At 41.3% G+C, this 14,808-nt stretch overlaps 1 protein-coding gene across 15 annotated transcripts in view; it reads left to right on the top strand.

Annotated features, from left to right (window-relative positions):
* The window catches only part of cadpsb (Ca2+-dependent activator protein for secretion b), a 65,276-nt gene that overhangs the window by 29,545 nt on the left and 20,923 nt on the right, over nucleotides 1-14,808 (top strand). For 10 of the 15 annotated variants that reach the window (XM_028967263.1, XM_028967275.1, XM_028967272.1 and 7 more), the window contains exons 7-13: nucleotides 6,651-6,762; nucleotides 7,284-7,423; nucleotides 8,016-8,082; nucleotides 9,607-9,715; nucleotides 9,867-10,079; nucleotides 12,214-12,225; nucleotides 14,648-14,784. In XM_028967263.1, coding sequence (XP_028823096.1) covers nucleotides 6,651-6,762; nucleotides 7,284-7,423; nucleotides 8,016-8,082; nucleotides 9,607-9,715; nucleotides 9,867-10,079; nucleotides 12,214-12,225; nucleotides 14,648-14,784 — 790 coding nt within the window. The remainder of the gene's footprint in view (nucleotides 1-6,650; nucleotides 6,763-7,283; nucleotides 7,424-8,015; nucleotides 8,083-9,606; nucleotides 9,716-9,866; nucleotides 10,080-12,213; nucleotides 12,226-14,647; nucleotides 14,785-14,808) is intronic. The other 5 variants (XM_028967276.1, XM_028967274.1, XM_028967271.1 and 2 more) reach the window with 1 other exon arrangement.

The raw sequence follows: 14,808 nt of genomic DNA, 5'->3' as shown, positions 1-14,808 counted from the left end.
ACAGGTGGGATCAACTGGCAAACACCGGGCATCCTGCAACACAACACCAACACAGAACAAAACCAAAACGGCAAGACGTAACGACACTCGGAAGGGTTGTATGGCGACTGACCCAGCGCTTCCAGGCCCTGCAGGCTCCCGCTGCCAACCTCACAACCCCACCCCAAGGAGGACTCAGCGTGCAGCGCACATATGTCTTCAGGCTCGCTCTGCAGCCTGCCAAAAAGTCCGAGCCCTGGAGTGGGCCACTGCGATCGTCTCTTTAGTTCTGTGGAGGAATTTAGGATCACCACCCAGAACATGTTTCAAACAGATTCCAGTGCACAGACTGCTTCAGGATGACGTCTGGCCCTGTAGCAAGGTGTACAGATGCTTACCAATTACACCATTGACGTTAGCACCTTGGCTATACAGAGATGCTGGACGGATGCTTTCTATCAATGAGCTGACTGTATTAAGGAGGAGGAGACATAGCACTGGCCACCACCATTAAGCATTGGTCCCCAACCAATTTTTCTGGCACCCACTCTGTGGTCTGACCTGGACATCAGCTCAGGCCGCTTCCTACTGACAAAGGGCGCTAATCAAATCAGGGGGTAGCCATGAATCTTAATGAGCTAAACCCTTGAAGCTTGTCTCTGCTGGATATTCCGCACTGCCCCACTACTTCTCCTTTCAACAGGCAGCCATGAGGAGACCTTCACTTTCTACCTCATGACGCTCCATAGGACCAAGTGATGTTAGGCTACCCATGGCTGACTGCTCATCAGCCCATTTTTGAGACCAGGACCAGGCTCAGCCTACCACCCTAATCACAGCCACAATGGAGACACTAAGTCCCAGCAATGACATGTCACACAACCTCACCCCGGTGTTCAGTAGAGGCCGAAACCACCACGCTGGCCCCATGCTGCCCTTGTGAATTTGCCATCAATTTGTTTCATAGTACATTCTCCAAAGGGAGTGACTTTACTCACTGTCTCAGGCCAGGATGTGAGAGTGGAGGACTACATTGTCATACCTGACCAGCAGGTGGCTTTCTACATCCCCAGAAACCTCGCCTTTCGTTTATGTCAGCAAGATGGACAGAGGTCTATGGCCCTGTATAAACTACCGCAAATTGAATCTAATCATCGTGAAGAATAAGTATCAACACCGCTTTCACGCTTTCTCAAACTGGCAAGTTGTCAGTGATGTTCTTAGTTTGTCTTTGTCTACACAAAATCCTAATTTTCTTGACCATTCTCACCTCTCATACTTCCCATAACCGGCAAATCTTCGACGTCTCTTGGAGAATCGTCTATTCGTGAACATTCCACACTGCCTACACCTCCTCCCTCGTTTTCTCGGTGCCAGGCCATGGACCAGGGGTTTATTGGACACCCCTCCCCTCTATTAAACAGCTGCAACAACTCCTGGGCTTTACCAATTTTTGATGAAATGCCAGGCCTACCCCAGCCACCAAGGGCAGGTGTCCACCTAATGCCACCTGATGCCACCCGACACCAAGATGTTGGGACCTCAATTTGTATGGTCATTTTTGGGGATGCGACAAATCATCTCTGTTGCCAACAAACTGTCCATTCCCCACAACATGCGTGTCTCATGTCATGCATGCTCCACAAAGCAGTCTTCTCCCCAGGCCATGCCAGCGGCAAAACCCCCACTGATTGGTGGGGTGACCTCCTACACAGTGTGTTTGACCCCACCCACACAGTGTCTTTGGAATTCCTAGTGGACTGGGATGGCTATGGACCAGAGGAATACACCTGGTTGATAGTCAGCGCTCATTCATACTTTGACTGTCGATATTCCTGACTAATCGCTGTGCTTTCAATGCTGCTTTTTTCTACCACTGCCTTATGGATTTGCCCCAGATGGATAATGATGCTGACTGCTTGGTAGGAACCCTGTTTGCCCCTGACTATTCACTGCACTGGGAATAGATATATGGTCTTCAGGGCCATATATTTAACTAATGTGATCTTTACTACTGTCTTGCTGTATCAATACACACCCAACAAAATGCACTTGCAATGGTAATATTTATTTACGGCCATTGTATTAGAGGGGAGGTGTTCTCCTTAAATTCAGCACAATTACGTGTATTCTGGTTACAAACCCCCAGGCACAGCTCTGAAATATTATTCCACTGCAGCCTGGAAAGGCAAAACCCTTTGCTGCTAACCCTTTGGTAATATGAAACTTCAACAAGAAAACACCATACAGAGCAAAAATATAATTAAAAAACTAAAGTATAATATTCACAACAATGTTAAATCAGATAGTTGCCCCCAAAGTTGCTCTCAAAGGTCTGAAATATTCTCGCCACACAAGTATAATGCACTCCTTACTAAAAAACAATTGTGCTGTATTCCTCCTAAACTGGCAACCCAGTAACCCTCTAATAAGGGCAAAAGAAAACACAAAAACCTGTACGGAAAAAAAACTGTGGCTATTCCTGCCGTCCCATAGCTATCTGTAAATGACAAAATAAAAATAAAAAATCACCGTCTTTATTAAAACACAATAAAATCCTTACCTGTTAGCACAGTCCCGAACCTTTGTTGAGGCCTCCCTGCTGTGTGTAAAACCACTGTATATAATAGTGCAGCATATAAGTGTCCACTAACATACACACCGATCTGTCAGGTTTTTCATTCAAATTGGTGTCCTCTGTGACTCGACTCATACGCTGCCATAAACCGCCTCCTACTTCTTGGAAAAATGACCAAAGGATATCGTCATGTGAGTCTCGTGGATTATATGCATCTCAAACATGGCCATGCACTGCTCTGCATGGCAAAATAAAAGTCCATCCTCCCACCATTATCATACCTGTTACATCAATATAACAGAAAGATAACATTCCACCAGCACTCTTGAGATTTAGGACAAAAAGGCAGAGGCTTAAAAGAGCCAGTAAAATGATTGTGGAATACTTTAAAAACAATCTTCCTCAACAACAACAAATTGCAAAGGCTTTGCAAATCTCATAATCTACAGTGCAGAACATTATAAAAAGATGAGAGAAATTGGAGAGATCTCTGTGCATAAGTGACATGGTCTTCAGGCTCTCAGACAACATTGCATCAGTCATCAGGCTGACTGTGTGAATGACACTACTAAATGAGCCCAGGAATACTTCCAGAAACCACTGTCTATAAACACAATCCATCATGCCATCTGCAGATCCCATCTAAAGTTCTATTGTGCAAAAAGCCATATTTGAACATGGTCCTGAAGTCTCATCATGTCCTGTGGTATCAAGACTTCTAATCTTGATACCCAGACATCTTCAAACTGTTTTGAAAGGAGAATGAAATGCTAGACAATGGTAAATATGCCCATTTACCAGACGCCCTTATCCAGAGCGACTTACAATCAGTAGTTACAGGGACAGTCCCCCCCTGGAGCAACTTAGGGTTAAGTGTCTTGCTCAGGGACACGATGGTAGTAAGTGGGGTTTAACCTGGGTCTCCTGGTTCATAGGCGAGTGTCTTACCCACTAGGCTACTACCACCCTAATAAATTGAAATTGTAAAATTTAGCACTTTAAACATTTGTTATGTTATCTGTGTTATGAAAAAAATATTGGCTCATGTGATTTGAAAGTCTTTTAGTTTTCATGTTGTGTTAACTGAGATAATCTGCAAAATATAAGGAAACATACTGTTAACAAATAATCAATTTAAACACTTTGTTATACATCAAACAGACAAAATTGAAATCATAGTGGCTCAAGTAAACCACTTCTGGTTTTTCATTAACTGGATGTTTTTTAATAAATAACTTTTTTTAATTATGTCGAATGATAAATGTTACTCTTAAATGGTTTTCTAGAATTTAAAATAATGTTTTAATTTAATTACTTTTTTGTTTTTTTTTTAACCGCTTTTGATTCTTTTGATACAACTTTCATTCTGAAAAGGTATTCCTGCCACAGAGATGGTATACCCGCCGACTTTGCCTCTGTCTGCCATATTTCTTTTTCCTTTTCCAGTATATTTTTTTCTTCAGAAAATAACAGCTCTTGTTGCTGCATTGTTCAATCTTCAAAATTTCATTAGCTGTTCTTGGGCATTGTGTACCTGACGGCTACTGTTAAATCTCTGCTGAGCATTCGGACATATCGCCGTTTCTCACTTTATCTCACGCTCCTTTTTCCCCTCAGCCATTCCGTTCCACCCCATCCATCCCTCTCAATCTGCCACTCTGATGGCTGCCATCACATCACACATCACACATGCTGCTGGTTTCCATGGCAGCTGATGATGTCACCTGAAAAACTCTTCTATTCAGTGTGTGGCTGAGATTTGCTTCACATATTTTTCACTTCTTCTTTAAATGTGCATGTTGACTGCATTTGTGCTCTCAATTAGTTAAGAATAAGTGAGAAGGTTCCTCCAGTCAAAAGATAGAATGAGTGAGAGAGCATAGTGCAGGAGATCCAGTCAAACATACAAACTAGATATTTCTATAGACATTAAAGGCAAAAAAGATTTTTTTAGATATTGGATTGATCTCAGTCTGTCTTTTTATATAATTAATTCAACTACCAATATGTCTATTTACAATAATCTACACTATTTAGAAAGACTGCAGAAAATTTCTGTCACACACTGTCGGTTGAACAAAAATTGAACAGTTTATTGTAGGGAAACCCCAAGGGGAATAACCAATCCACCATGCCACACACTGAAGGGAGATCTTCTCAGTCTGTGAGTTTGTATAGGCACTGTGACTGCCAGTCACAGCTACCCGCGGTTACACACCCTCCAGATAATATGCCTTTAAATGGCTTAGAAGACTGTCACATGAAGTCCTCATGGCTACACACGATTCTGTATGGCACATCAAGAGTCACTGACACAAATATACACCTCAGCAAATACCAGTATGGGGACATGCAGGACACAGGGAAACCTCAGGGTTGATGTTGGAGGACAGCTCTCATTTCCACTGGTGCAGCTTGGCTTATGAGTCCTTATCAGTCTTTCTCTGTCAATGTCAGCTGGGATTGATCAGGACTCATTCATCAGGGGTATATGCAACAGTGCTGGGTGTCACAAATACCTCTCATTTACTGAACATGTCAATTACTAAACACATCGTGCTCCACTTATCAATGGCCATGGATGGACAATTAACACTAGAAGTCCCAGAGATTAGCCATTTGGCTTTTCTACCTATAAAACCCACAGGAAGACTTTACATTTACATTTACATTTACAGCATTTACCAGACGCCCTTATCCAGAGCGACTTACAATCAGTAGTTACAGGGACAGTCTCCCTGGAGCAACTTAGGGTTAAGTGTCTTGCTCAGGGACACAATGGTAGTAAGTGGGATTCGAACCCGGGTCTTCTGGTTCAGAGGCGAGTGTGTTACCCACTAGGCTACTACCACTTTTCACTAATATCCTTAATCACCTGTGAACAGATGCTTTTGTCATGTAAACAAGGCGGGGCCATGCTGAGCCACTTCAAGGACACTTGTGTTTCACTTTGATATCTTAGGGAGAAATTAACATACATTGGTTTTTTTCCTTTGTTGAAGAGATTTATTGATAAAAACAGTACAAAATAAAATAAACAACAATCATTTGTACAAATATTTACAAATAATAATAAAAAGTGAGTGAGTACATTTCAGCAATCACTCACAATCTTGGCACTGCCATGGCATCTCCTGTCTGCATTTACCACATGTGTATCTGTAGCAGTGAACACATTGCACAGTGGCATGATTGTTCTTGCACTGGTGTTTGACCTGGCACGTGGCTCTTTTTCCAGGGCTAGGTGTGGAGGGTTGTGTCCGAAGCAATTGTTCATTTCTTGCCTTCTTCGCAGCCATATGAGAGCTAGCCAACTCTTGTGCAAGCTCCACCAGGAAGTCCACCCGTCTTTCTTGCTTCCTGGTGCATGCTTGATATAGCACATGTGCATTCAATGCTGCCATGTCAATCATATTACAGCAGCGAGTCTTTGACGGGAAGAGCTGTTCCTCAACGGTGATATGTAGACCAGGGTTGTAGGACGTGATGCAGTTGGTGACAAATGATCCCCACACACTGGAAATTCAGTCTTTGCTCGATCACTGCGGGTGGACCTGTCATCAAAGCGTAGGTGTCACATGATGTCTTGGAAGCGGTTTCACGGCATAGTTCCAGGGCCATGAACCAATGAGCATGATCCGTTTGCTGTGCATGTTGGATAGTCCATTCTTGAATGCTACGAAGCATGTCAAGAGTGATGAAACACAGGAAGCTCTGAAAGCTCTGTATAAGTAATGTGTTTTAAACAGTTGTGATATGAATCCTTTTTATATGCTGTATTGAAGCATTGGTTGTGTCCTCATAATGTAGTCAACATTTTCAAAGAGAATATTTATTTTTTGATCATTTAAATGAACTTCCCTTTTCCCTCCCACATCCCACCTTTTTGAGCATTGTACGAAGATGAAATTAGTAATCCATTAGGAATCAAAATAAGTTTCACCTTGCTCTGCACCTTGTGCCAGGGCCAATATTAATCCCAGAGATGTATTACCACAGTAATGAGGCAGTGCACTGCATCTTTATGTATGCATGTCAGGACTGGAGTCCATGCTGGCAGCATTTCTAAAGACCTGTGTTGTTTGATTTGTAGTTGGGGAACTCAAGGAGACTTCACCAGCACACACCCTCTGCCTGCTGTCAAGGTAAAGCTGTTCACGGAAAGCACTGGAGTCCTAGCACTGGAGGACAAAGAGCTGGGGAGGGTAATGGCGCTGCATCTATCTATTTATCTGTCTATCTGTCTTTTGTCTCACTAATTCCATGCATCAGAGTTTTGACTTCCATTTGCAATTACTTCACATTACTTCAGATTAAGAATCTCTTATTGTGATAGTCACATTCATTTATAGAGCACATTTAAAACAAAGTGTACACCATGGGACAAGCAGCAGAAGCTTAATATTTAACTAATAAAGTGTCAGTGGAGATTTTCCTTGTATATGTGTGATCTATACATCAGCATTTGGAACAAACAGTCTGTCTTTTTTAAAGTCTGATGTGCAAAGAAAGAACCTGACCGCGACTACTACACATTTTCTACAACAAACCTTATTACTTATGAGGGGCATATGTGGATCAAACATATTCCAGTGTTTTGATTGAGCTGTTACTTACATTATCACATTATCTTATTTTAGAAAATAGGTAATGCGTTTTTCTCTATTAAAATATTGGACAACACACTTATCATACACAGATGACTGATTTTTTTTTTATCCATAAGGTTGTTCTGCACCCAACTCCCAACAGTCCAAAGCAGTCTGAGCTGCACAAGATGACTGTAACCAAAGCCTGTCCCGACCAAGACCTGAAGATTAAACTGGCTGTTCGTATGGACAAGCCTCAGAACATGAAGCACTGTGGGTAAGGGGCTTTCTAGCTTTTTCTTGTGTTCAGGCTTTCTTCTGGTGAATTCTATCTTTTCATTGACTCTATGTGTTATCATCTTCTCTACTAAAATGATATTTTATTGGACAACAGCACATGACTCGGTTTAATCTGATGCTGGCAATGGATACTGGACTGACACAGTATGTAGCAGGTTGTAATGTTAAGTAAAAAGAACTATTGTGCAATAACCAGTGTAGCAGTAACAGATTGCAGGGTAGTGATGAGGCAACAACAATGAACATTCAGATGGGCGGGTGGGAGGTGTGAGATGTGGTGGCATGTCCTGGTTCAGCATCCTTATGGCCTGAGGCTCCCCCTCAGTCCAGGCCATGATGCCTGAGTCTCTTGCCTGGTTTTAAATGTTGAAACAGGCTGTTGTTTTGGTGTAATTTGTCCTTAATAAACTAATAACCTCGTGTTAATAAAGATTTTGGACACTACACCGCACACTCTAATATCTGGTTTAATCTTTTGATTATGAATTTATGCAGTGTCTCAGCATATGTTTCCATCTAGAAATACATGTTGCATGCCTTGTGTAACTCGTTTTGGTTCATTTGATCAGGTATTTGTGGGCATTTGGAAAAAACGTTTGGAAGCGCTGGAAGAAGCGCTTCTTTGTTCTGGTTCAGGTAAGAAGCTGTCATTGTGTAACATTGTGTAGCTAAGCACCATGAAGAGTCTGTAGGACTGAAGCAGTAATTCATTTTATTGTCAGTACAATTTATTTTTGTATCTGCTGCGTTTGACAAGGCTCTCTCTGAGAGAAGTAGGCAGCATTAATCAGAAAAAAGGACACACAAAGCTTGATGTTGTAAGGCATGAGACAATACATAGACAGCACAGTGTTAACAGTTCGCCGTTTGCTCTATGCCCTCCAAAATCCAAAAGACCAATGACTTGAATAGTGCAACGTGTCTTAAATTAGAATAATGCTGTTCCTTGTATTTGTACACATTATTTCAATCCATGTCTATTTGGTATCTAATTGGTGCATGGACACTATTGGACAGAGGGTGGTGTAAAGGTGTAATTTGATGCCATAGGAAATAAGGGGGTAGTAGCCCAGTGGGTAACACACTGCCAATAAACCAGAAGAGAACAACGTCCCAGGTTCAAACCCTACTTACTACCATTGTGTCCCTGAGCAATACCCTCAACCCTGAGTGTCTCCAGGGGGGCTGTCACTTTCACTACTGATTGCAAGGTGCTCTGGATAAGGCCGTCTGATAAATTCTGTAAATTAGGGCTGCAACTAACAATTATTTTAATAGACTTTTTTTTAAATAAAGTGCCACTTGAGCTGCCAGAACAATAAATAAATTATAAAAAATAAAGAACAATACAAATTAGAAAATTTAACAGGATTTGTTTGAATGTCAGAACTTGTTCTCTACACTACATGGCAGATGCACACATTTGCATATGCACACATTTTTGCAGACGAACACGCTCACAAACTCTCACACTGACACACACACACACTTACTCTCTCTCACGCCCTTTGTTCAGGCGCTTTTCATTGCAATGCAAAACTGTGAGCAATGTCCACATGCTCCTGGCTCAGGCTCGCTTTATGTTGCCTGCTGCAGAAATCAGCCACTCAGATGGTGTTGATTTGGCAGACATGCAGACATAAGAAGTGAAGTGATTGTCATTGTGAAACACTGCAGCACAGCACACGGTGCACACAACGAAATGTGTCCTCTGATTTTAACCATCACCCTTAGTGAAACACATCGTGAAAGGGGAGCAGTGTGTGAGGATGGTGCTGTGCTCAGTGGCACCTTGGTGGTTCGGGATTCTTTTCTCACGTGGGCTGACGATCTTGCTGTTTTGTCGTGGCAGGAGAAATGGGCGGATCAGATCAGGCGTCTGCTAAAACAGACCATGCGTGTCACCTGGTCCACAGCACCTGCTCTGACTAGGAGTCATGCGTGGTCTGTTTTAGCACGTGCCAAAATGATTAATTTAATTATTAATTAATAATAATATGAATCATCGATTCGTTGTTGCAGCCCTACTGTAAATGTAGATGTACATTTATCTCTCATGTACAGATGTATATCTCTCCTACTTATTATAAAGTTAGAGGCAGTAGTAGAGAACCTGTAGTTGAGAGGAGATGGTAATTGCTATGTTCTCTTCTGGCCCAGGTAAGTCAGTACACCTTCGCCATGTGCAGCTACAGAGAGAAAAAATCGGAGCCCGTAGAACTGCTGCAGTTGGATGGCTACACTGTGGACTACACTGACCCCCAACCAGGTGCAAAACCATATATATATATATATATATGAGAGCAATTCACTTGAGGTGCATGCATAGACTCAATTTAATGTCAAGCTTGGGCTGAAATGCCAGGTCTGAGGAGCCTGATAGACACACATACAAACTAACAGACACAACCCGTTAACAGGTCTGGATGGTGGCCGAGCTTTCTTTAACGCAGTGAAAGAGGGTGACACCGTGATATTTGCCAGTGATGATGAGCAGGATCGCATCCTGTGGGTGCAGGCCATGTACCGTGCCACCGGCCAATCCCACAAGCCCGTGCCACCCACTCAGGTCCAGAAACTCAATTCCAAGGGCGGGGCAGCTGCCCAGATGGACGCCCCCATCTCTCAGTTTTGTAAGTAAACACAATCAGCGGTCTCCACCTGTAGCATTCCCTCCATTCACAACTTATCAAGCGGCACCAGGCCTAGCCAGGAGCCCTCATTCTGAAATGCTGTCACCATTATAACCAGAAGTCAGTTCAACCATGGCGTCAGTGGTCAGCTAGAAGCGAAAAGATATTGCATTACTCAGTTTAAGGTCATTTGAGGAGGTTTCTTTTGCCTCATGCATTTAGCCCAATGCTAGTGTAGCCCTCCAAAGGTAAGACATTGGTGCTTTATGTCATGTGTCCTGATGTTCACCCTGAATTAAACCTTTCTTCATCTGTTTCACTACGATAGCCATTCATTTCTAATCGCAGGATTTATATCTGCTTCTGAAGTTGAGAATGCTTGTGAAGCCAAGGATGGAGAAACAGGTTCTCTGTTCACAGATCATCCTAGCCTTTTACAATAATACATCCTGCTATTCTGAACTAAATTACACTCGACTGTTTTTCTTGTTTTATGGTGTGCATCTTCCAGTCTCATCAACTTTTAATAACTTGTTTTATGCCTGTGGTCCTTTATGTTGAGGCATTTGGTTGTAGACCGAGATATTTTACTAAATTGATGCTTTACTTAGTTGAGGCATCGATCTGCAATAGCACTTAGAAATAATGCTCCTCACAGTTTTCCAGAATCTACACTCCTAGATTCTCTGAGGTTTCTTCCATTAACACTTCTCTGTGCAGTATGTGAGTGTTTTGTGGATTCCTTCTAAGCTTACACCATTCAAATCTTCCTGACTGACGGCCACAACCCCTTGATTTGAAACATTGTACAACACATGTTTCACCCCTCCGTTACGACCCCTCGTCCAAACACACACAGACATACAGCTCAGAACTGTGCTGCAGTGAACGAATGGGATTCTGGAATCTTAGGAAGGTTCTGGAAGGTTTGTTCCTTGCTTCTTCATTCAGTTCAATTCGAGCTATTGTGATTTGCAGAATCGATAATGAAACTTAAATAAGATATATTAGATTGAATGTTTGATTAATGTCCTTAATTAGAGTAATTGATAAGACATTTTCAGAACTATGATGCAGTAGATGGTCTAGAGCATACTGGTGAAATATCTACTTTACTACTACATTACTTCAATAAACTATTGATTCAGCTGATTATTGTTTTTATTTGGACTAAAACTAAAACACTAACAGCAATACATTTTATTAATATATTTTATATTTATTATTAATACACTTACGATGTACATGAATACATTTTTCATAGTTGATTATGTTATCCTCCATTAGACATGGTGTGATATTGAGATACGTGGGGGAAGCCATTGTGAAATTTAAGAATTTGCATTTATTTGTCTATTTTAAGTTATGATAATAACTAGTTAGCTCACATGACTGTTTAGCCTGTCAAGTGTTTGACTTTCAACTGGTTTGTGATATAGGGTGGCATATAAGTAGAAATGAAGTACATGTGCTAAAAGTGGAGGATTTGTATTAATGCTTAAAGCCTTATTGCCCAACTGTAACCTCATGGCATCACAACTCAGCTACCCCCTAAAGTAAGATAACTCTACCAGTATCCACAAAGAGTGGCGAATATTAATGTGAAAAGCAGATCAACACATCCAAGTTCATATTTATCATGTACTGGCACAGTACACGCTTAGAAAAGCATTGGAAACTGAACGTATGAGGTAAGTGTATGTGCCAATATATCTGTAGTTGCAGTAGTTTTAGATGAATCCAATATAGTTTGCACTGTTCCCATACTTTTCAATGTAGTAACAGTATGTACATGTTCTCTGAGTTCCCAATGAAGTCTGAATCCCAATAAAGTCAATTGCAGCATGGGTATGAGAACCAGTTTTTTTCAAACTCCTCACTTCTTGCTTTCTTTTGTACACACGATTTCTCTCATACAGACAGCAGCACAGCACATTCCCCTGACACAAGTCACCCAACACTTAGGTTGTCTGTTTGAAGTTGTGTTGTGTTTCTTTCTGTTCCTCCCGCTTTGCTTGTACCCTTCCTCAGTACAGCAGCTGATAGGTCAGGGTTTCGTGTCTGCTTTCCTCCAGTCCTGTTGCTAGTCTTTATGTTATTCTGGTTTGTTCCTTCTTACCCTGCTGTCTTCTAGCTGGACTCAAGGGTAAGTGCTTCCCTGTTAGCCGGCACAGGTCAGATAATCTGCTACGATTATCTGATAAATGCTATGTGCTTATATTTTCCTCTCTATATATCTCTTTCTGTCTCCCTCTTCCTCTCAAAAATCACTCTCATATCTTTTAGATCCTCCGTAGACTATATTTAGACAGTATGAGGTATAAGCTTCATTCTTGTCAGTGCAGGATGCATGTTGACTCTTTGGATTCTTAGTCTCTCATTTGGCTTAGTTATAATAAGTCTTGTGGTTATTATTATTGTTGTTAATTTGCATACTTGCCTCCTCTCTTTGATTTCATTGGTGTGAAACGATCCCTCAGTGTAAGGCTGTGAGGTGGAATGAGAATTGTGGGCCAGAATGGCTACCTCGGGTGCATATGGCATTAGCACAGTGCTGCCAGTTTTCAATTTCCCTCTCACTTTCTCCAGACCATGAGGACATGTGTAATAAAAGGAATAAAGTGTCTGGCTTCATGTTCTGAATGATGGAGATGAGCTGGGATGCGACCCCATATGCCGCGGTGTAGCTTGTGGAAATACTGAAACCTCACAGTTGAGGGCTCCATTCCTCGGCAACTCATTTGTGAGAGTTGGCAAATATGTATGTGGAGTATTCTGAATGCCAACAACAAGGTGTAGCTAATGCCAGTCTTTATTCTACAATACTCCAGCATCAACCCCCTCCCCCTACTTATAGCCACTAGATCAAAAGCAGTAGCTCAGCTAGGAGAAGGAGATGGCCTACATTTTGGTTTATTTTGGTTGCTTGAGTAGGAGAGCGCCATATTATCCATTTCAGTGGTGGTGGAGAAACGGCACTTTTTATTTTCTCTTATTTATTTCACCATATCCTAGAGAATGATCTGGTTCTGTGGCCTCCTTTGGCTTCATGCTATAGTCATGTTCTTGCACCAAAAATGTATTGCTACCTTTATTAAACCTTGAAGTAGTGGTTTGCCTGCTAGTGTGTTCTGTAGAACCTATGAACACACTGCAAAAATAGTGAGTATTGTCAACTTGCAAATGTTCTGAAGAAGAAAAAATACAATTTTCAAATACAATGAGTCTCTGCATGCAATTTTACACTCACTGAATATTCATCGTTACTTCCAAATATAAACCCTTATAAATAAATGACATAATATTTGACATAGTTCACTCAGCTTAACAGATAGTTTTGTTTTAATCACAAAAAAGTGTTAAAAAATGGACATAAAAATGTCTTTCTGCAATCTTCTTTCCGTATTTCTTTTGTTCTATTCACACTCAACCATTATTCCTCTGTTTCATCCACTTTTTATTTTTCCCAATGTTTAACCTCAGCCAGCCTCCTTTGTTCAGTCCCATCTGTATATGTCTTCACTTTGACTCACCTCGCTCTCTGTCTCCAGCCATCTTTTCTCCCTCAATTCTCCAGTTGGAAAGGTCCTTCTACATCGGTCCACTCAACTACAGGACTGAATGGGGACCCCTAAACCTCACAATTCTTATCATAATTAAAACAAAAAAGAAGTGTAATTGTCTAGTTGTCAGATGTATCTATAATACCTACATGTCCTACATGTGTTGACTGTTTTTATCACCTTCATGTTTCTGACAATCATGTAAACTGTTTAATTAACAAACATAACCTTAAACGTTCCAGTCTTAATTATTTACATTACATACAAATTATTACAATTATAGATGAATAAAACACTGTAAATGGTAGCCATAATGAATGATGCCCCTTATGTCTTTGCTAATTTTGTCTGTCTACATTCACCTTTCTTGTGTAAAACGTGCTGAATCAATTACTCGTGCAAAAATCAGGGGGGAAATGTTGCTATTTGTGAAATAAAATCAATGTAAAATTGTGTCCTTTGGTAAATATGTTCCAACATGTTTACAACCCTAAATTCAGCAAATGAGTGGCTTTCACCAACACACAAATGGCAGAATCTATTGTATACGTAAGAAATGCATTATTAAGTTAATAATGGTTTGTAAATGGTCTGTGAAAACCCCTCTCCACCCCCAAATAAAAATAAACAATAACAACAAATGGTAAAAATGCTGAAGTGAGCAGATCTTGGATAGTTAAAGGATTATACCCGCCAAAAAGATTCATGCATACACATCCAATGCGAACTTGGGGGTTGAACTGCTCTTAAGATCTCGCCCCAGTAAACCACATTATCATCTCAGCTCAATCAAAAATCTGGTACTGCTTGACCTGATGCAAGTTGACAATGTGAAGCTGTAAGTTCTTTGATTTGCTGTAGAGCAGTAGCTGGCCAGACCACTTTTTCTGTGTTAGAGAACATGCTTGTAGAGTGTGATGCTTCATTGTTGCCTTACTGACTTCCTTTTTCTCACCCTCCACCCCCTTCTACCCCGTTTCCTCACGTGGACATTTGGCTGGATAGATGCAGACAGAGCCCAGAAACATGGAATGGATGAGTTTATCTCAGCTAACCCATGTAGCTTTGACCACGCTACACTCTTCGAGCTTGTGCAACATTTCACCCTGGACCATAGGCTCAACGACTCCTTCGCCTCTCTGGTGAAAGCAATTTTCACGTTATTA

Source organism: Denticeps clupeoides, unplaced genomic scaffold (genome assembly GCF_900700375.1).
Source record: "Denticeps clupeoides unplaced genomic scaffold, fDenClu1.1, whole genome shotgun sequence".
NCBI lineage: Eukaryota > Metazoa > Chordata > Actinopteri > Clupeiformes > Denticipitidae > Denticeps > Denticeps clupeoides.
Note: the sequence above shows the minus strand (reverse complement) of the source record. Positions and strands in the feature narration are given on the sequence as shown.